Genomic DNA, 20,495 nt, shown 5'->3' with positions numbered 1-20,495 from the left:
ATTAATAATTCAACATCAGCCTGATATAAATAATGCCATCAGAGCCTTTCAGCAATGTTCCAACATGTAGTTAATAGTCTTTCCATAAGAGTGCAGGCCTGTTACTGCAAAAAAACTTGGATAAGAACATGTCTACAAACATTTGGCCAAAAAAACAAACCGATCTACGTGTAACTGTCCACTGGCTTCAATAAAATGTTCCTTTCTAAGCACAGAGGAAACCTCTTGAAGTTATACAGATTATATTCTTTTAACGACAGCGAACCTCCTGAAACCTTTGACACATAAGGACAAGTGTTTATCAGCAGTTCTTACAGAGGTCACTAGCATCTTAACCTTTAAAACACTGAAGAAACCACCATCTTCAAGAATCTCTCACCCACTGAGAGTCTCAGGGAGTCTCTGAGTAAGAGGTGAATTACCCGTTTGACTAAAAGCAACCCACATCCCACTGTGTTTAACAGCGGAGTCAAAAAATAACACATGAAGAAAAGAAAAAAATAAATAAATCCCTCCCACTCCAGCTCAGTGACATTCAAAAACCTCCACAAACCTCCTCTGCAGCTTTAAAAAAAGAATTAACCCATAACTGTCTGAGTTAAATATGTCATTCATCTTAATCTTTCAAGACGACACACGCAAGACTTTTTCATCAAACCCCAATCATAAGGTTCACACTGCAGGTAAATGTTGTCCTGTACGTTGGTAGGATGACCTCTCCTTTAACACAAACGTAAGGTCGGCCTGTGCAGGTGTCTGTTAGCTGACCTGACAGTTGCAGGCAGTTAGTGTTCTCCTCCGAGTGTGTGGAGTACACACACTATTAGAAAATTCTCACTGTGGTGGTACCATCAAAGGGAACATTTTTGTACCGTAACTGAACATTTAAAATCGTGTTGATTTCATTCGCCCCAATTTCATCTCCAGGACTTTTATTGTGTTCTTTTATTCTCCACAGTTGTATAATGAAAGATTACAGAGATCCCCCTCTCCTTCTGGAGAAGAGATGTAATGCACCTTTAGGGAACACAACTGTACCTTTAAAGATACACTACACTGTTTGTAGCTTTAGTGACAGTAACGTTCCTGTACTGAACCTTTATTTTTGAAAGTACAACAATGGTTCTGTGTGTTTGCAGAAGTGTAAAAAAAAAAAAAAGCAAAAAGCAATGGAGCTTCATGTTTTGTTATTTTTCCTCGAAGGAGGCATTTTCTTCTACATACACCCAGGCTTATGGCATCTGTAACTGGGACAGCATTAAGCAAATGATTCTTCAGAACCGGTAATGGAGTGCTATTATGCACACAGTAGGGGGAAGTGGTGATGACTAAACTGGGTAAAAACTGGCAAGTTGTCATTTATAATGTATCACTGAAAACCAAAATCTCTCCACAGTCAAATCAAGCAGATCAAAATTCACATGCTTTTAAATCATTGTAACCCAGTTTTCATCACATCCGTTCATCATCAAAATGTCTGCTTTTTTGTTACTGTTTGTGTCTTTAACTGTGGAGAACAGGAAAGACAACATTCTCAAGTTAAACCACTCAGAACGATTAATACTTTGTAGATTTTATTTTGGAAAGTAGAATGAGATATTGACTATGGGTCTTGGGGAAGAAAAAGGGTTAAAAACCACCCTGCTTAAAAATAGATATAAAGATAGAAAGAACATAGATATAGATAGATAGAAAAATCAATGGAAAAAATGATCATGTATGTAATCGAGCAGAATTATTCCTGCATACGTGTGTGTGTGTGTGTCTGGGGATGCTGAACATGTTATTAGGATTAGTGTGGCACAGACATACACGCACATGCGCACCCACACACACACAGTCTCAGGCTGTCTGACTGTGTGATGTTTGATGAAGTGAATCATAAGCAGCTCATTTTCCTCCGTATTATGATTATGCAATGTGGGTTGTTTGTTTGTTTGTGTGTGTGAGTGTGTATGTGAGAGAGAGAGAGAGAGAGAGAGAGAGAGAGAGACACACACACACACAAAAGCCTCATAAAGCATCCTGGGTTTCCATGGTAATGAGGCAAATGGAATAGGACCTTACAGAGACATCCAACTCCATCTGTGCTGCAGTTTTTATGCAGTGTGTGGCGGAGGATAAGAAAAACAATCTATTTTAAGTAAGAAATTAGCAGTGTGTGTATGCATGTCTTAATTCATGGCCAAGCCATTTCAAGTCCCTTTGGATTTTGAAGTGATTTTTTGTACAATGTATTAATGCTGTTCTGTCGATTAATGCTGTTCTTTGCAGTTAAAGCTGATGGAGGTGTTGCAGTGTGTTTTAATGTGCTTTCATGTTCACTTTCAATGAGGTTCAGCTGGAGAAGAGTGAGCAGAGGCTGAGGGCAATTGAGCAGGACAACCTTCTCAGAAACAAGATAGAGAGGAGAGAGAGAGAGAGAGAGAGAGAGAGGAGAGAGAGATTGTTGAGTGTCTTTCTCCCCCTCACTCCCAGCTTAATAACAAAACACCTGGCAACCCAGGGGCTCAGTGAACAGCTGCGTCGATAAGACCCCCGAGAGAACTGAGAAAACCTGACAAAGAATCAGTTCAAGTGATAAAACTCCCGAGAACGAGAGGAAAAGTGCAGGAGAGAGAGAAAGAAATGAAAAGGGAAAGAGAAAAGAGTAAATGAACAAAACCTGACATTGAATCAGTTCAAATGATAAAACATAAGACAGACAGAGAAAGAGACAGAGAGACAGACAGAGAGAGAGAAGGTGAGAGGGAGCAGGAACAAAGAGAAAATAAGTGAAATAGGCAAAGAGAGCAATGTACAATGTATGCACAGAGAAAACAACAAAAGAGCAAATGGGAGGTATGAAGGAGAGAGAGAAGCAGTTTTATCTATTGATTGTTGCTACCATTGAGTTCAGAATGTATATGATTCACTCATTCAACTCCTGTTTCGTCTCATACCTCAATTAATCATATCTTGTTCCCCTTTCTAAGAAAATTCTTGCACATTCCACTTTCCCGTCACTTAAATGACTCACGTAACATACGCCATATTACAGGTAACTGTATGATGTCACAAGTCAAAAGACCACTATTATCACGATATAAAATTTTTATTTAATCATTATAAAAAGGATAGCAATGTTATTGCGAATGATGTGATAAAACCGCGGCCCTAGTGGTCATGTGTGGTTAAAGTATACGGGTTCAGGTAATATAAATCAAGCCACTTGCAGACCACCGATCTAAGAAAACAGTTACACGCGGCTCCACAGACCAGCTCTGGGTGATTTATATACCTCCTGGGGACTCGTGGCATTGTGCTGGGTGTTTTTTGACTCGTGTTTGATTGTTAAACTCATGTCTTACTGATTAGAAGCGTCTAAAAGATTTCTAGACTGTGTGCGTGTGGATGTGTACCTTGGTCTCAGACACAGGTTCTCGTTTCCCCAGGTGCTGTCCCATGCTGCCAACAGCAACTGTAATAAACACACACAAAACAAGTCATTGGAAACATGCTAAAAAAAAAAAAAAATCAGGACAGTTCAAGATGTGAACAGGAAGAGAGGTGTGTGTGTGTGTGTGTGTGTGTGGTGTGCTGGCAGCGGAAGTGTAGTCAAAAGCAAAGTTTTAACAAAGTGCAACAACCACATTACCACACACAGACAAAACACTCATTCACACACACGTGCACACACACACAAACCACTTAGGAAATCTGACATAATCAATTTTCTTGAGAAAGAGACAAGTTAATCAGCAGAAGCATCCAAAACCATAGTTTAAAAGATTAAATGTCTGAGAGAATGTGGGAACTCAAAACCAGCCCAAGACCTGGCGTTGCACCAAGATTAAAAACATAAGCGAAAAAGGGCAGAAATTGAGCTGTTGTATTTATTTTTATGATAAGGTATCACCAGTTGTTCAGTGTGACATTAAAGGCACTGTAAACCAATACACAATTTGTAAAATGCAGAAAAAGTTTCCTCACAATTCACTGGCTCTGAAAAACTCTGGTGTTTCATATTCAGCCATGAGATTTATTCATTCATTCATTGTCTGTAACCCTTATCCAGTTCAGGGCGGCGGTGAGTCCAGAGCTGACCCGGAATCATTGGGCACAAGGCAGGAACACTCCCTGGAGGGGGCGCCAGTCATTCACAGGGTGACACACACTCACAAATTCGCTCACACACTCACACCTACGGACACTTTTGAGTCTCCAATCCACCTACCAACGTGTGTTTTTGGAGCGTGGGAGGAAACCGGAGCACCCGGAGGAAACCCACGCAGACACAGGGAGAACACACCACACTCCTCACAGACAGTCACCCGGAGGAAACCCACGCAGACACAGGGAGAACACACCGCAGTCCTCACAGACAGTCACCCAGAGCAAACCCACGCAGACACAGGGAGAACACACCGCAGTCCTCACAGACAGTCACCCAGAGGAAACTCAAGTAGACACAGGGAGAACACAACGAAGTCCTCACAGACAATCACCCAGAGCGGGACTCGAACCCCCTACCTCCAGGACACTGGAGCTGTGACAGAGATACTATCTGGTGCCACCCTAATATTTAATCAAAAAGTGGTTATTTACTATCTTTACATATTTCTACAAACTGTAAATCACAAAAAAAATGAAGAACCAGACTGTTTCATAGTCCCCTAATGGACCAGTTTATGTAATGGACCCTGACCTGAGTGTATCCAGGTGTGTTTTCACTCTTATTTTAAACCACTCTTATTTAATGTCAGCTTTTGATATCTGCATTCTCCCTTGATTTTAAACAATGAATCATAAAAGATACAGCTGAGGCCCTTTCTGAAAAAATTCACTGGAAAAGCTTGTGGAAATAATCAGCTTTTCTGAAATTCCACCTTAAACCCAAACCTGTCAGTTAAGACTTGTACTGCGTGTGATGTTTGCCACTTTCTGTTTTGGAACGGTGGTTCCAGAGTAATGTTGTTAACAAGCAGCAAGGAAGAGCATGTTCTGGAGCAGCTTCACATCAGATCACAATCACCTCAAAGCCACTGGAGTGTGAGGCATCATCTATTCCTTTTGGGACTGTTTGGAGTCATCTAACATCCAGCTTCAGGACCTTCATTCACAAAGGTTTATATGCAATCAAATTCTCACTGAAATATTCAGAGGAAAAGCAGTAAATACTCTAGGACTATTGTGTCCATATGTTGTAGTGGTGCCATTTTATTTAATAGAAAGTAAAGGGAAAAGTGAACATTTTTTAATGCTTCAGATAAAGTTTCAAGTTGAAATACTGCCTCTCTCTCTCACACACACACGATTTATTCTCTTTTACTATTATGCAATGTTTGTGTCTTACATGTCTTGGCATGTTCCACTGGGCTATTGTGCAATATCAGTGTGTGTGTGTGTGTGTGTGTGTGAGTGTGAGTGAGTGAGTGAGTCTGGGAAATGACTTTGTTGAACAGATTGAAGGAATAAAGCTCTCTTAGCCTCCAGCAGATTTTTCTTCTGAGCAAAAGCTAACATTCCCTGACCTGTACAACATGGACAAAGTGTGGATCGTAGAAAATAAACTCTTCTTAATGTTTTAACAGAGATTTTAAAGGCCCTTCAAGAGACACACCAACTCTTGCATGTAAAATGTCCATAGTACGGTATCAAAGGAAAAGAAACACTGCACATGAGCTAAGGTCCACATGCCCATTGAAAAGAGATGTGTATCACCAGATGAGTATAAAGCACCCTATCATTGTCCTTAGGAGCAGTGGAGCTGTGTAGTTTGGAGTGACAGAGTTCCATCCAATAGCTTTGGTATGAACTCACCAATAGTAATATAGCTGATATAGCATCAAATCCTCACAACAATGTCCCAACACCTACTGCAAGGCCTCCCAGAAAAGTAGGGACTGTTACAAGAGTGAAGAGGATCAAACTTTTGATTTAAACTGCAATTTAACATTTTGAAATGTGCTTTTTATATCAGATGCGTGCATTGAAAAGTAATATAGACACTGACTGGAAAGAATAACTAGCTTTAATAATAAGGATAATAATAATAATAATAATAATAATAATAATAATAATAATAATAATAATAATAATAATAATATCATCCCCCACAGTTGTGTACTACAGGTAGAGAAAGGCTAAGAAAAGTGACGTGAGGATAAAGGAGGAGTCTGAATGAGTGATGGTGATACAAAAGAAGAATGAAATAAATGATGACACAAGTACGTGGTTTGTGTACTTCATCCACCACTGGGGATATTACTACATATGTTTGTTTTTTTTTTGTTTTTTTTTATAATAGATCCCTATATCATCACTGTCCAATTGAAAACATGCATCTCCCAAAATAGTAACTTTACAGGAGGCGGAGAAAACCTTCTTAACGTTCAATTGAAGTGAATTTTAAAAGGATTTGTTTGCTAGTAATTTTGCAGCATTTCTATTGGTTCGTTCATCATCAAATTTTAACACAGTGTGAAGGATGGCTGCTGTGTTCAAATGATGTAGAAAACTCAACATCCACAAACACAGAGATACATGTTTATAAGTGGACAGCGATGATGTATTACTATAAAACACATTTTTAGTATTAGCCCTGTTATGTCTTCTGTGATTGTGTGGAAATTCTGCATGTCATGGGATCTTTTAACATAATTGTATTCAGTATAATTATATTGTTTTTTTAAACACACACACACCCTTTAGTGGCAATGCACATCTACAGTACTTTATTTCTGAGAGTGTAGAATACATGGAGTTAAAGCGAGGTTTGATTAATTAATTACTAATCTATACATCCATTCATTCATCTACAGTAACTACTTCATCTTGTTCAGGATCACGGTGGGTCCTAAACCCATGAGGAATCACTGTCGCAGGGCTGGAACACAGGTCGCCCGTCCAGAAAAAGTGTTTTAAAAAATTAAATTAAAAAATTGAAATGTTCTAAATTCAATCTTTAACGCATCAAAATATTCAGCTGTTTTTAGTATTCCACTCCATTCCCTGTTCTTGCCGCGTCATTGAGTAGAACGCTAATCTCCACATTCTGCTGAAGAGATAAGGAGAAGTTCACAGCACAGAGCTGTAAAGTGCTGCTAAATCCCATAAACTACACTCTTTCTGACAGCTCTGAGTGCACCAAAAGTTTTATCACCTGCTCAACCAGCATTTCTTCAGAAATGACGAGCATTAATTAAGATTCTGTTCCAATAACATCCTCTAGTCTTCAGTCTCCTCTAGGCTTTAGACTCAGTGTAGAGGAACATTATTGCAAATAAAGCAATCTTCAAACCTACATTTATATCTTTTACATTTCTAATTTGTTCTAGGGTCAACTGGGCAACTTACTATCACCCTTTTGTCTGTTTTATAATCGTACTATTTAATTAATTCTAACTATTTATGCAAAAAGGCACTAGATCACAGGAACATTTTTCAGTTGAATCTTGTCCTTTCTTTTATTGCACAGTTTTATGTGTCTTTTATATTTTACCTGCTTTCTATTCTATTACTTTAATATTTCTATACTGTTTTGTAAAGCATATTGTACGAAACCCTTTGGCATTGAGTATGGTGACTTTGCAGATTATACAGCACACCTTAAAGTAGCGGAATTCATTCTTTATATGGGATGTCTATACATTTTTAGGCATAAAATAAACTGGAAGTCACATGTTCAAACAAAGGAAATGTAACACCCCTTAAAAATTGAACATTACAAGCTTCAAACAAACACAAAAAGGAAGGACAAGGATACTTACAGCAGCATGTTATCTGTCCTTTCTTTAATAACAGAGGACAAAATGCTTCAGAAAGCCTTTTACTTCCTTGCTTTCTCATAAAACAAAAGCGTCCAGGGCATGTCTCACACGCAGAAACGTGTTGAACATTGAGCGCTGTGTCCACTGCCAAACTCCACATCCAAAAATTAATCAAACCCAGATCAAATATACATCAAATCCAGTTGGAATTAATTCTCTGTTTCTCTATAGGGCTCAGAGATGGGGATTAAAGCTGAGGGAAACTTTGTCTAAGCCATTTGATGTGTGCTTTTCTAGGAACAGATTTAACTTTTTTTTTTTTTTTTTTTTTTTAAACGTAATCCCTCTGATCTACAGCCATTGCATAATAATCTATAGACTATACACACAGATTTCAAAACATGCTTTATATGTTCAGCAAGGAGGACACCCCTCCTTCACATACATGAATTCAGCTACTGTAATGTGACATTATAGTATACATCCAATTTGTATAATCTCCACAGAAAAGCATTTTACAAAATGGGGCACTCTGGCCTGGAGCACCACAGCCAATGCCAAGCTTGGGTTTGATGGGAATAAATGCCACAGCATTGGAATGTGGAGCAGTAGAACGCTGTTCTCTAGAGACTGGGATTACTCTGAGTGGTACTGGTGATACAGAATTAAACATCCACCCGTATTTATGTGGCTAAACACCATCAAGTCCTCACAGCCATGTTCCCACATCTTTCCAGAAAAGCAGGAGCTTTAACACTGCTCAGGGAAAAAGATTCCTTATTATTAACCATTCATTTCAGAAGAAATGCCAGGGGAATGCGTGTCCACACTGACTAGCTCATTGAAACTTTGAAAGGAGCTAAATTGTCATACAAGCATGCACGCACACGCACGGCTATAGTAAGCATTATAAGTGTGTGTGCGTACGCGTGTCTGTGCGTGTGGGTAAAGGAAGAGCAGCTGCTCTGGGCTGCATGAGGCTGAGTGGATTATATAACACTGTCACTCTCACTGCCACAAACACACACATACATACACACACATACACACACAGTGTAGCATCTGGCCAAAACAACTGTTCCACGGGCACAAAGACCGCTTGGTAAACACACACTCAGTAGGACGCTCATAAGCCTGAAGTTACCACGCCCAATGCCAAACGTGGGATAGAGGGGTACAGAGTCCCCAGCACCGAACTCTGATACAGTGGGACTGCACTCTCTGGAGTGAGGGAGCGCCGTCCAATACATTTTGTATAAACAGGAGTAGGGTTTGTGATTGAGAACTTCATCCAAAATGAGCACCTGACCTCACTGAAGTTTGTGACTGAATGTTATCAAACTCTCGCTGCAATGTATCTACACTGAATGTAAAGCCTCAACAGGACATTGTTCCAAAGGAGAGCAAACTCCCAATTTAACACCCTTCATTTCAGAAGAAACACTGGATAAGCACCTGTCCACAAGCTTTTAGTAATTTATCTCTAAAATCAACTCTGGCCTTGTCACAATTGTAGCTATGTGCAACATGTCCATCCCACATTCTGTGTGTGTGTGTGTGCCGGGTGTGGAACCATCTGCATAATGCTGATAAGAAATCTGTGTGTGTGTGTGTGTGCATATAATCTGGCAGTATCTCCCTCCGATCTGTTCTAAATACACTTTAGCCCATCACTGAAAACATTAACATTTGTGTGTGTGTGTGTGTGTGTTTTGTCTAAAAAAATGTGGCAGCTACTATTTTAAGATTAATTTCAGCTAATTATATGACATGAGATTAAACTGGTTGAACATTGCTATATTAGTTTGGTCAGAGATGCTTTTTTAAATGTTTCCATTTATGTTGCACACTGCGTTGCCAACAGAACATTGCATAAAAATATTCTACACTCTTTGACCATTTTAACAACTCCACTCACCACACAGGTGCATTTTGTTGTTCCACTATTAAAGACAACTGTTGGTGTTAAAGTCCAGTTGTGTTCCCTAAAGGTACATTACATTCTCCAGAATGAGAGGTGAATATTTCTTTAACTTTCTCTAAAGAACTTTGTAAAACTAAATAACAAAATACTTGTTCTGGAGATGAAATGGGGCTAAAATTAATACAGGATATGGTAAAGTTATGTTCCCTAATTAAAAGTACTGAATATGTTCCCTTGAGATTACCATCACTGTGAAAGTTTTTCTTCTCCTGTTTTAATCTTAAAATACACAGCAAATGGAAATGATTAATATTCTCCTTATGTGCTGACATGAGTCTTTTTCTAATAATCATCTTAAAATTGCTTAATCTTTTAAAGATAGATGAGAAAACTTAAAATATAAAAAAGGAATCAGAACTGAAACTGAAAGGAAAACTCACTGTAGTGAATACTTTGCTAGTCTGGTGTACTTATTACAAAATAAGTTAAATCTAAAGCTGGTGTCTCGCAAACTTATATGAACTCTCCATTCCCCCTTAAATGGTATAGCTGTTATGTTTATACACCTCCATGCTGCTGTCCCATAATAAAATACTATATAGAAAAAGACCATGACTTATAAAACAAGACTATATTTCATTTTTCTGGACTTTAGCACGTTAATTTGGGGATCTGGAGCCTACCAACCCACACATAGCAAAATCCTACAACCTACTCTGTCTGTTTATGTGGTCTGCCTACATCAGTGAATATGGAATAAAATCGGCCATTTTGATTTTGTGCTAGTGTGTTCTCCCAGTGTCCGCGTGGGTTTCCTCTGGGTGACTGTCTGTGAGGAGTGTGGTGTGTTCTCCCAGTGTCCGCGTGGGTTTCCTCTGGGTGACTGTCTGTGAGGAGTGTGGTGTGTTCTCCCAGTGTCTGCATGGGTTTCCTCCGGGTGACTGTCTGTGAGGAGTGTGGTGTGTTCTCCCTGTGTTTGCGTGGGTTTCCTCCGGGTGATTGTCTGTGAGGAGTGTGGTGTGTTCTCCCTGTGTCTGCGTGGGTTTCCTCCGGGTGACTGTCTGTGAGGAGTGTGGTGTGTTCTCTCTGTGTCTGTGTCTGTGTGTTCTCTCGCTCCAAAAACACATGTTGGTAGGTGAATTGGCGACTCAAAAGTGTCTGTAGGTGTGTGTGCGTGAATGTGAGCCCTGTGAAGGACTGGCGCCCCCTCCAGGGTGTGTTCCTGCCTTGCGCCCCATTGATTCCGGTTGGGCCCCAGACCCTGAATTGGAAAAGCGGTTACAGATAATGAATGAATGAAGGAATGAATGATTTTGTGTTACTTCTTATGTCAAATTTTAGAATGTGATATATATATATATTTTTGTTAGTTAATAATAGATAATAATATGTCTGGACATATAGGATGCAGACTAACAGATGCACTACAGTCTGTAATGGTATTAAAGCACAAATAAGGTAAGTTGAACTGATTGTGTCTGATTGTGTATTGGTGTTTTTTTTCTCCCTTAGCTTATATACATACAACACCTGGTATTTACAAGTGTGTGCATGTGAGATGAAGTTTTAAATAGTTGTTATGGTGTGCAGTTTCCCGACTTCTCACGCACCAAGCTTTCACATCTGCCTCTTAGTTTCCTGTTTATCAGATTCATAAAAACCCAGGTATCATTACACACCATCTCAGACAGTGTCAGGATCGAAGTGGTTTTGTGTTATCGTCTTGGGCATTAATATGAGACATGCTGAAATATTTCTGTGAGGATTTTATGGCAGTTGGACTCATTAATATCAGGTCTGTCCCAAAACTTAGTGAGCTGTCTACATTTTACGCCATGGTGTGTGCTCCCGACACGTGGGCTGTCCCAATTTGAAGACACCTTAAATACTCTGCCTACTGAGATACCATAATCAGGCCGAATTTTAAGGCAGCACTGAACCCTTCCACAGGCACGAAGGCAATTCCAGGATGCAAGGCAAGCACAATTACCATCTATTTCCCTCTTCGCCCAGAGGCAAAATAATTAAAATCACTAAAAAAAACAGAAGACAAAAATCTGTAGTATTGGCCCTACATCAGCTCAATAATCTGCCTCATGAGGACAGACATCTGTTAGAACGCTGCCTACTTAAACACCTGGCAACGTGGGCAGCTCACTAGGTTTTGGGACAGACTTATGTCACCTTAAATGCACTCGATATAGATGCATCAGGGCAGAGAACACAGTTCTGCTGTTCCTCAGCCCAAGGCATCAGGCTGGGGTGAATGTAGCTGCTGCAGAGCATCCCATTTAATTTGATGCTTTTCTATAAGGATTATTCATGAGCCACTTTCACATATGAATGGTCACACAGACATTCTCCAGACTTTACTCAGAGGAGATTTAAGTGTGAATGCAAGCAACCGTAACATTTGTCCTGGACTTTACCCTGACTTCATCCTGCTTGCCCCTAGTATAAACTGTGCATCTGTTAATAGAGCCACAAATGTTTCACAGTATCATGCTGTATCTACTGCACATGCTGCACAAGCTCCACCCCATTCCTAAAACATGCAGAACATGCAGCTCACACTGTTTGCTACAAGTGTGAATGCGTTATACGCAGCAACCTGCAATGCATTTTTTTTCATATACCTTGCTGTCAAAGCCAGCATTCATTTTTTATGCATTTTTTCTTACAGTAGTTTGTGTGTGGGACTGGCTAAAACAAGCCTTAGTTTCTTCACGCATCACGACATTTAGGTGTGGTTTCCCAGACAGGGATTAAGCGGGTCCTGGGTGGTATTCCACAAAGCAGGATTTCTCAGTTAGCCAGCTAACTTAAGCCCAAAGTTGAGGACTATCCAACAGGTATCGCCCTCAGTTATGGTCCTATCAGACAGGCTTGACTTTGGGCTTAAGTTAGCTGGCTAACTGAGAAATCCTTCGTTGTGGAATAGACCCCTTGAATAAATCCTTCTTTCAATGTAAAAATAACAATAAAAAAGCTGTGTAGTCCAGGACTAGGCTTAACCCCTGTCTGGGAAAGCAACCCTAAATGTTATTAGTTTTATTATCTGTGAAGTGCAGTATTTATTAGAATTACTAGTAAGCGTGCAACTGGGACACAGCTACTAATTTAAGAGCTGACTGTTCGTTTGCTGCCTATTATCCCTCCCCCTGGAAGATACTGCTGCAACCAAACAATCAACATTATCCACTTCATCTGTCAGTGGTGTACTTCCTCTGGCTGACTGGTGAATGTATAATGTATATCATTAAAGCGGTAGACCACTACATTAATAATTCCAGGAGAAGGGAGATTTCTCCTCATTTGTCAACCACACCCTTCTCAACACACATTCTTACACACACATGCTTAGTCATACCACATCAGGAAGTGTACCTGCACAGGTGTGAATTAGCCTAGCCTATGCTATCGTCCCTGATTAATGATTACAGGCTTTTTCACTCACTCACTCAACACACACACACAAACATAGAGAGAAAGATTACAAAAGCCAAACCCAGACATGCAAACACAACTCAATGAAAACCTCAGAGCTCCTGTTTAGCTGTAGAAGTACCACTCTAATCACATGTTGGAATTAATTGTAAAATATAATTACACATAAAACATAGTAACAAATTAAGCTCAAATATATTGTATTATTAAAAAAAAAAATCCTGTATGTAATTCCAATCAATCTTCTGTTGCAGATCCTCATTCTTACTGCCAGCTTAGTTGAGTGCATTATTTGGGTGGTTTGTATTTATTTTCTTTACAACTTGATAGTTTATTACTTGTTATTGTTATTGTTTGTTATTTGGAGCCATGCTTCAGGATGAATTTCCTTTCTAATAAAAGCCAACCTCATTCCAAATCTAAATTAGCTTCACACAGCTTTTCACAGGTTTGGGCAACATTTACCCATTCTCTGTTGCTGGGCCACATTTTATCTCAAGTGATCTGAAACATATCTGAAAAACGTGCTCAGATTACACGTCAGCTTTTATTCTGCATAGACAGACATCTAGTTCTGTGTGCCATACATGAAAGAGACAATACCAGAGCTATCATCGAAAGGAGCATGATGTATGACGTACATCGTTTCACACTGCATAGGTGACTTGCATTATGTGTGTGCACCACTGATGTGGAGGTATATATTGGTATGAAAATGCCACGAAAACATCAGGACATATGTGAAACAGCTAAATGTTGTCATCAAGACGACCACTCTTTCTGGGAAGTCCATGGTTATTTCAGCAAGAAAAAGCCCAGCCTCATTCTGTACATGCTACAACAGACTGGTTTCAAAGACACATGCATGTGATTTACTGGCCTGCTTGCTGTTCAGATCTGTCTCCTGTACTGAATCATGAAGAGGAGAATGAAACACTAGCTACACAGACTGTTGAACACCCTGAAGTCTTGTACCAGGTAAGAATTGGCAAAGAAATAACACTTCTCTTCAAAAAGAAACTTCAAACATTTGTTTTCTCAGTTCCCAAAAGACTACAGCTTGGAATTTAAAAGGAAAATGAAGCACACAATTATACATGCCTCTGTCCAAAACATACAAGTTTGTTTATATTTACAAAATAAAATCACGTTGGTGAGTGACAGCCTTTGGAAATATTTTCTGCACGTGTTTCATTTAAATATATGCGCAAGAGAATGACAAAAAAAATTGTTATGCCATTTTACTAAAAACAAGCTCGACTTCTTGGGCGAACAGGGTTTGTAGCTTCAGCAAGTAATTCAATCCATTCTCTTTTCCAATTTATTGATTTTTTTAAACACTTCTGGCTCAAACAGTTAAAGTTTTTTTTAAGTGAGTGCTGACTTAACAAGAGGGAGATAAATAGAAAAGACCTTTGGCATTAGTCCAAAGGTGGCCAGATTTTTCAATTTTCTTGCAACAGTTTTCTATTTACCACGTTTTCTGAAACATGTTTTGAAAGCAGTCATAGGGTTTATAACATTTGTATTAATATAAATGCAGACAACTGAATCAAGGACACACTGGTTCTATTTTATTTAAATAGAAAGTGTTACATTTTTATTTAAACATTGTGTCTATATACGATAGTGTACTCATCGCCTACTGTTTTGTATTTTCAATGGGCAACTACAGCCCTGAGATTCAACTATCCCACCTCTGACTGAACTATGCTATGAAGTAAAATGGTGTTACAGGGGGAAATTTAGATGAGGGGTGGGGCTCTGCTGCATTGTGTTTATCTCCAATAACCACAGTGCAGCGACCAATGCATCAAAAATTGCTAGTAGACACTATCCTCTGGTATGAGAGCAGCACTGGCTCGTTGATTTGTATACAGTAACTTGCTGTCATACTCTGGTATGGAGTGATGTCATCTGCGCTCATAGCAGAGTCGAAACTGAGGGAGGTGCTGATAACAATAACAATGTTTTTTTTTCACATTATAAAAGCTGGCTTAATTTACTATTAAAAGGCAAAAAAAAAATCAGACGTAAGTAGCTGCTCACTTCTATTTTAATTTGGCTCATAATTATCCTTTTTGAGTTTGATTTTTTTTTTCTTTTTTGCTGTGGCTTACAGCTCTTGTCCTGGACCCTTTTTATTTTGTTTATGTGATGTTTACTATTCTTTTCTTTGTGTGTGTGTGTGTGTGTGTGAGATGAGATGGTGTGTTTTTGCTCCATGACTGTGTCACACCACTCACTTTGGAGCATTAGCTAGCTTCTTATTTTAGTTCAGTGATCGATAGATGATAGAAGCTGGATGTTTTGAGAAGTTCCACTGACCTCACCATACGCAGTCTTTTATTGCAGTCAGTGTTTTACCACAATAAAGTGATGTTATTGAAGCATGGGGTTCTATGCACAGCTTGATATAGCACTGTGGAATCTTGTCTGCCACCATTACACACAACAACACACACACACAAAGAGACAAAGAGAGAGAGAGAGAGAGAGAGAGAGAAAACATATGTATGTTTTTGCAAATGCTGCCAAAAAGATTTTGTTTAAATAATTACCTTCATTCACTATGTTATATTTTTCTTGCTGGAATGCTTTGGCAATATTTTGTTCTTATAACAGTCATGTCAATAAAGCTATTCTACGTCTTGAAAGAGAGAGAGAGAGAGAGAGAGAGAGAGAGAGAGAGAGAGAGAGAGAGAGAGAGAGACATTTACTCAAGTCAAATAGTTCTACTTTCCTGAGTATTTTCACATCAACCTGCTGTTTTAACTCTCAGTATCACCCATGTGCGCTTCCCCAACACACACACACACACACACACACACAGAGAGAGATAGAGAGAACTGTGTGGATGTGGTCGAACCCCAAAGGCCTTGCAGCAGCCGGAAGTTGAGACACTGCTGCTGCACTGTTTGCGTGTGTTTTTGTTCTCGGTGAAAAGCAGAAGGATCCCGAAGCATCTCCAGCAAAACACAACCACAGCACGACCTAAAAAATCATCTAAACTAGGACTTAATGCCAAGCACGGGCTCAAGGCTGGTCTCGAGCTTCTGTTTGTTCCGGCCACGAGCCAATCAGCTGCATGCACCAACCAATCCGATCGATACCGTGGATATAACCGATAAATGGTTGTGAGAAACAAGAAATAAGAGCAAGAGAAAAACACAGTGCTCGGGATAGACCCCAGCAGCACTCTACAGCGCAGACCGTGTATTATTATTATTGTTATTAGTATTATTATTACCACTATGTTCACGTGCATCGTTCTGAGCGCGCTCTTTGCTCTACGTGTCAGTAAACAGTGATATATTAGTGATGAAGTATTATTGTTGTCTTTGTTTATACGTACCGTGAGCGCGCGGACGTTCCGCTCCTGATCCTTCTCACCGTCTCGTGCGTGCGTGTGTGTGTGTATACGACGTCTGTGTGAAATATGTGTTTTGCTTCCTGCTTTAGGTAGTAGATGTTTTTGAGGGGTGGGGCTCTCGAGCGCGAGTCAGAACACGCGCCGTCGTTATCAGCACTGTGTGTCTGTGTGTGTGTGTCTGTGAGAGACAGAGAGTGTGTGTGCCCTGTGACGTGCACGAGACGTTCTACATAAACATGGTAAACAGGTAAAGAACATCTGAGAAACACAACACACTCTAAACCATAGATACCATCCTCTAAAATCCTAACACTTACCCTAATCCTAATCTTTATTACTTTAACCATTACCACGACACTTAAACCTGATCCTAATTCTCACCCTGGTCTTTATCCTACCCCAATCCTGACCTTAATCATCACGAAACAAACTGAAGGAACCTAAAGGAACAAAAAAAAGGATGAAGTGAAGCTGCAGAGAAAAGACAGAACTGAGAGGTAAAATCAGAAGCACATATAGGATCACAGGAGACAGCTGGGACAGTGACTAGTCATGAGTTGGCATCTGTAAATAAATGAAACGCCTGTTTTTCCCCCAGGTTTGGATTCGTAAGGAGCTCCGCTAGATGCAGAGAGGAGCTGAAGACAGAGAGATGCCTGAGTAAGGGGTGGTATCTCAGTGGGACCGGTAGCTATAGATCTTCAGACAACTACACACAAAGCTGCTGGCCCTGACAAGATCATTTATTGTAAAGACATACATACATACGGAGAGTAAACGGCCCCGGTGTAGCAGCCCATTTTCCAGCAGTCATTAGACACACATACTGTCCCTACAGTCTGGAAAACTTCACACATCATTCCACTTCCCAAAAAAGGTGCCCTATGGATTGTGGTGACGTTGAAACTCTAGCACTAACCTCTGTTTGGATAAAGTCACTGGAGAAAACCTTCTTGACTTATCTTTGCTGTTACTTAAGGAGGAACTGATTCCACATTTGAGAGAAAGAAATCGCTGAGTGAAAGTGCTTCAGAACTAAACAGCTCGAGTTAGAAAGGAGTTTCTGTGGTAATTCAAGCAGTGAATAAACACATACAGATAATTTACACTTCTGTCACAAACTGCATATTAGTCAATCATACCAGTCCACCAAAGATGTAGAGCCCTGCTCTGGGGGGACCCACAGGACCCACACTCACACCTACGGACACTTTTGAGTCTCCAATCCTCCTACCAATGTGTGTTGGAGGGAAAACACACCACATTCCTCACAGACAGTCACCCGGAGGAAAGCCACGCAGACACAGGGAGAACACACCACATTCCTCATAGACAGTCACCCGGAGGAAACCCACGCAGACACAGGGAGAACACACCACACTCCTCACAGACAGTCACCCGGAGGAAACCCACGCAGACACAGGGAGAACACATCACACTCCTCACAGACAGTCACCCGGAGGAAACCCACGCAGACACAGGGAGAACACACCACACTCCTCACAGACAGTCACCCGGAGGAAACCCACGCAGACACAGGGAGAACACACCACACTCCTCACAGACAGTCACCCGGAGGAAACCCACACAGACACAGGGAGAACACACCACACTCATCACAGACAGTCACCCGGAGGAAACCCACGCAGACACAGGGAGAACACACCACACTCATCACAGACAGTCACCCGGAGGAAACCCACGCAGACACAGGGAGAACACACCGCATTCATCACAGACAGTCACCCGGAGGAAACCCACGCAGACACAGGGAGAACACACCACATTCATCACAGACAGTCACCCTAGAGCTGTGTGACAGAGACACTACCTGCTGCGCCACCGTTATATTCGTATATATTAGTATATTTTATATAATTTTATTGTAAATTATATTGGACACCGCAACCTTGAAATGGAAAAAGAAAAGAAAAGAAGATGTATGTATATATGTATGTATTATATTGGTACTGTAGATTAAATCTCTAAACATAATAACGATTGAAGTCATTATATAACAATGGCAACAGAGCCCAGTAAACCAGGCCTTACTGTCCACCGTGAGCAATTCCATCTCTCAGCTCAGCAGGAAAACTAGTGTCCTCTAGATGGAGAAAACACTAATTATAGAATCTGTGACTTTCCGTTGTGTGAATAATGCATGTGTAGTAAGAGGTAGAATTTACAGCAAGGCACTTATGATGAAAAACCCAGTGTGCACTTGGTGGGTAGGTGGATGCTGAGGAGTGGCTCATTACCAATTAAAGGATCAGGGCTTCCGAACAGGGCTGTTTTAAAAGGGGAGAACAGTGAGAACTGAGCCCTGAGAACTGTGTTCATTTGTAGAAAAAGGGGTATAGTACATCACCTTAAATCAAAGCTTTTTAAATCTGAAATCCAGTATAATTTTCACAAGAAAACTATATTTAGTTCATGAAGAAAGGGACACTCTGGAGGGAAGATCAGTACCAGACCTCAGTTAATTTCATGCCATCTAATCCTGAAAACAATGTTCCAACAGCTGTTGTAAACCCTTCACAGAAGAGCAGAGTCTGTGAATGCATTAATGTCCTATGTACCCCATAGGCATTTTTACCAATGAGTCAAGTCAGTGACGCAGTAAGAGACAGTGACTCTCAGAGTCAAAAGCACAACGAGACAAAGTGGTGCATACAAAAGTGAATCAGCAAACATTACACACCTAAACCCCCTACAGCTGCATTTCAACACAGACATAAATGAAGTAATAAAAACTGAAGTCGTGCTGAAACAAAATCTAGGAATCCAGGAAGAAATAGTTGTGAAATTATCTGACCTACACACTCAAAAATCTCTCTCTCTCTCTCTCTCTCTCTCTCTCTCTCTCTCTCTCTCTCTCTCTCTCTCTCTCTCTCTCTTATCTCACACACATATCTCTTAAACACACACACAACTCTACGTAATGTTCAGTAAATCCTGTTGTTGTTACACATACATATCTGCTCTATAAATGTCTGTAAGAATATCGTTAGAATATTCAACAATATTGAATATTGTTTCATGCAGGTAATGTGCAAATTGTGTGAAAAAATGATTGTGGAATTATCGAAATAAAAAAAAAAATAAAAAAAGAAAAGAAAAGACAGTCAAGTGTGGTGTAAATGTAAACCCAGAGGACTTACTCTGCAAATATATTCATTCATTTATTCACAAGCGCTTATTCAAATCAGGGTCCGGAGCCTACCCGAAGTCACAGGGCAAAAAAAAACTCCTCACAGACAGTCACCCGAAGCAGGGCTCGAGTCCACAACCCCAAGACACTGGAACGGTGTGACAGGTACACTACCTGCAGCACCACCCTGTCACCCCCTAACGGCAATATTATTTAATAAAATAATGCCCCGGCAAAAGATCATTCAGGAATGTTTTGAGGTCAATGACAACGTGAAGAAGTTGATTTACTGATTTAGCTCCAAAATCCCTAGATCTCAGTCCAGTGCAGCATCTATAGGATGTGCTGGAACAACAAGTCAGATCCAAGGAGGTTCCACCTCGCAATTTATAGGACTTGAAGTAACTGCTGCTAGCGAATTGGTTCCAGGCACCGCAGGACATCTTCAGAGGTCTTATGGAGGTCATGCCTGGACCGGTCAGATTGGTACTGTTAGTAAATAACAATTTATCAGTGACAAATTTAACTGAACTCTGAACTAAAGAATAATGTGCTGTGTTGAAACTCTAGATAATAAAATTTTAAACACACACACATATACACACACTATGGACATTAACAAAGCAGCGGTGGGCTGAAGTGGCATGGGGGAACTGTGGTAATGATTTTCTGCTGCAGAGATCAAGGATAATGGAGCAGATCAGGAACATACACGCTTTTAACAATGCTTTTAAAAGAATAACAATGTTTTATTCATATGAAAAAACAGCTCCACACAGTCTAGGTACTAAACAGTAGAGAAATACAATATCGGTATTATAAATATTGTGACCATATTAATGGTGAGAT

At 40.2% G+C, this 20,495-nt stretch overlaps 1 protein-coding gene across 2 annotated transcripts in view; it reads right to left on the bottom strand.

Annotated features, from left to right (window-relative positions):
* Nucleotides 1–16,540, bottom strand: part of LOC136679409 (myelin basic protein-like) — a 31,614-nt gene extending 15,074 nt beyond the window's left edge. For both annotated transcript variants that reach the window (XM_066657916.1, XM_066657917.1), the window contains exons 1-2: nt 16,478–16,540; nt 3,402–3,460 (exon numbers count right to left, since the gene is read on the bottom strand). In XM_066657916.1, coding sequence (XP_066514013.1) covers nt 3,402–3,446 — 45 coding nt within the window. In that variant the 5' untranslated portion in view covers nt 3,447–3,460; nt 16,478–16,540. The remainder of the gene's footprint in view (nt 1–3,401; nt 3,461–16,477) is intronic.
* Nucleotides 16,541–20,495: the final 3,955 nt, after the last annotated feature.

This window comes from Hoplias malabaricus, chromosome Y (assembly GCF_029633855.1).
Source record: "Hoplias malabaricus isolate fHopMal1 chromosome Y, fHopMal1.hap1, whole genome shotgun sequence".
Taxonomy (NCBI): domain Eukaryota; kingdom Metazoa; phylum Chordata; class Actinopteri; order Characiformes; family Erythrinidae; genus Hoplias; species Hoplias malabaricus.
The sequence above is the reverse complement of the archived record's forward strand: the minus strand, read 5'-3'. Positions and strand labels throughout refer to the sequence as shown.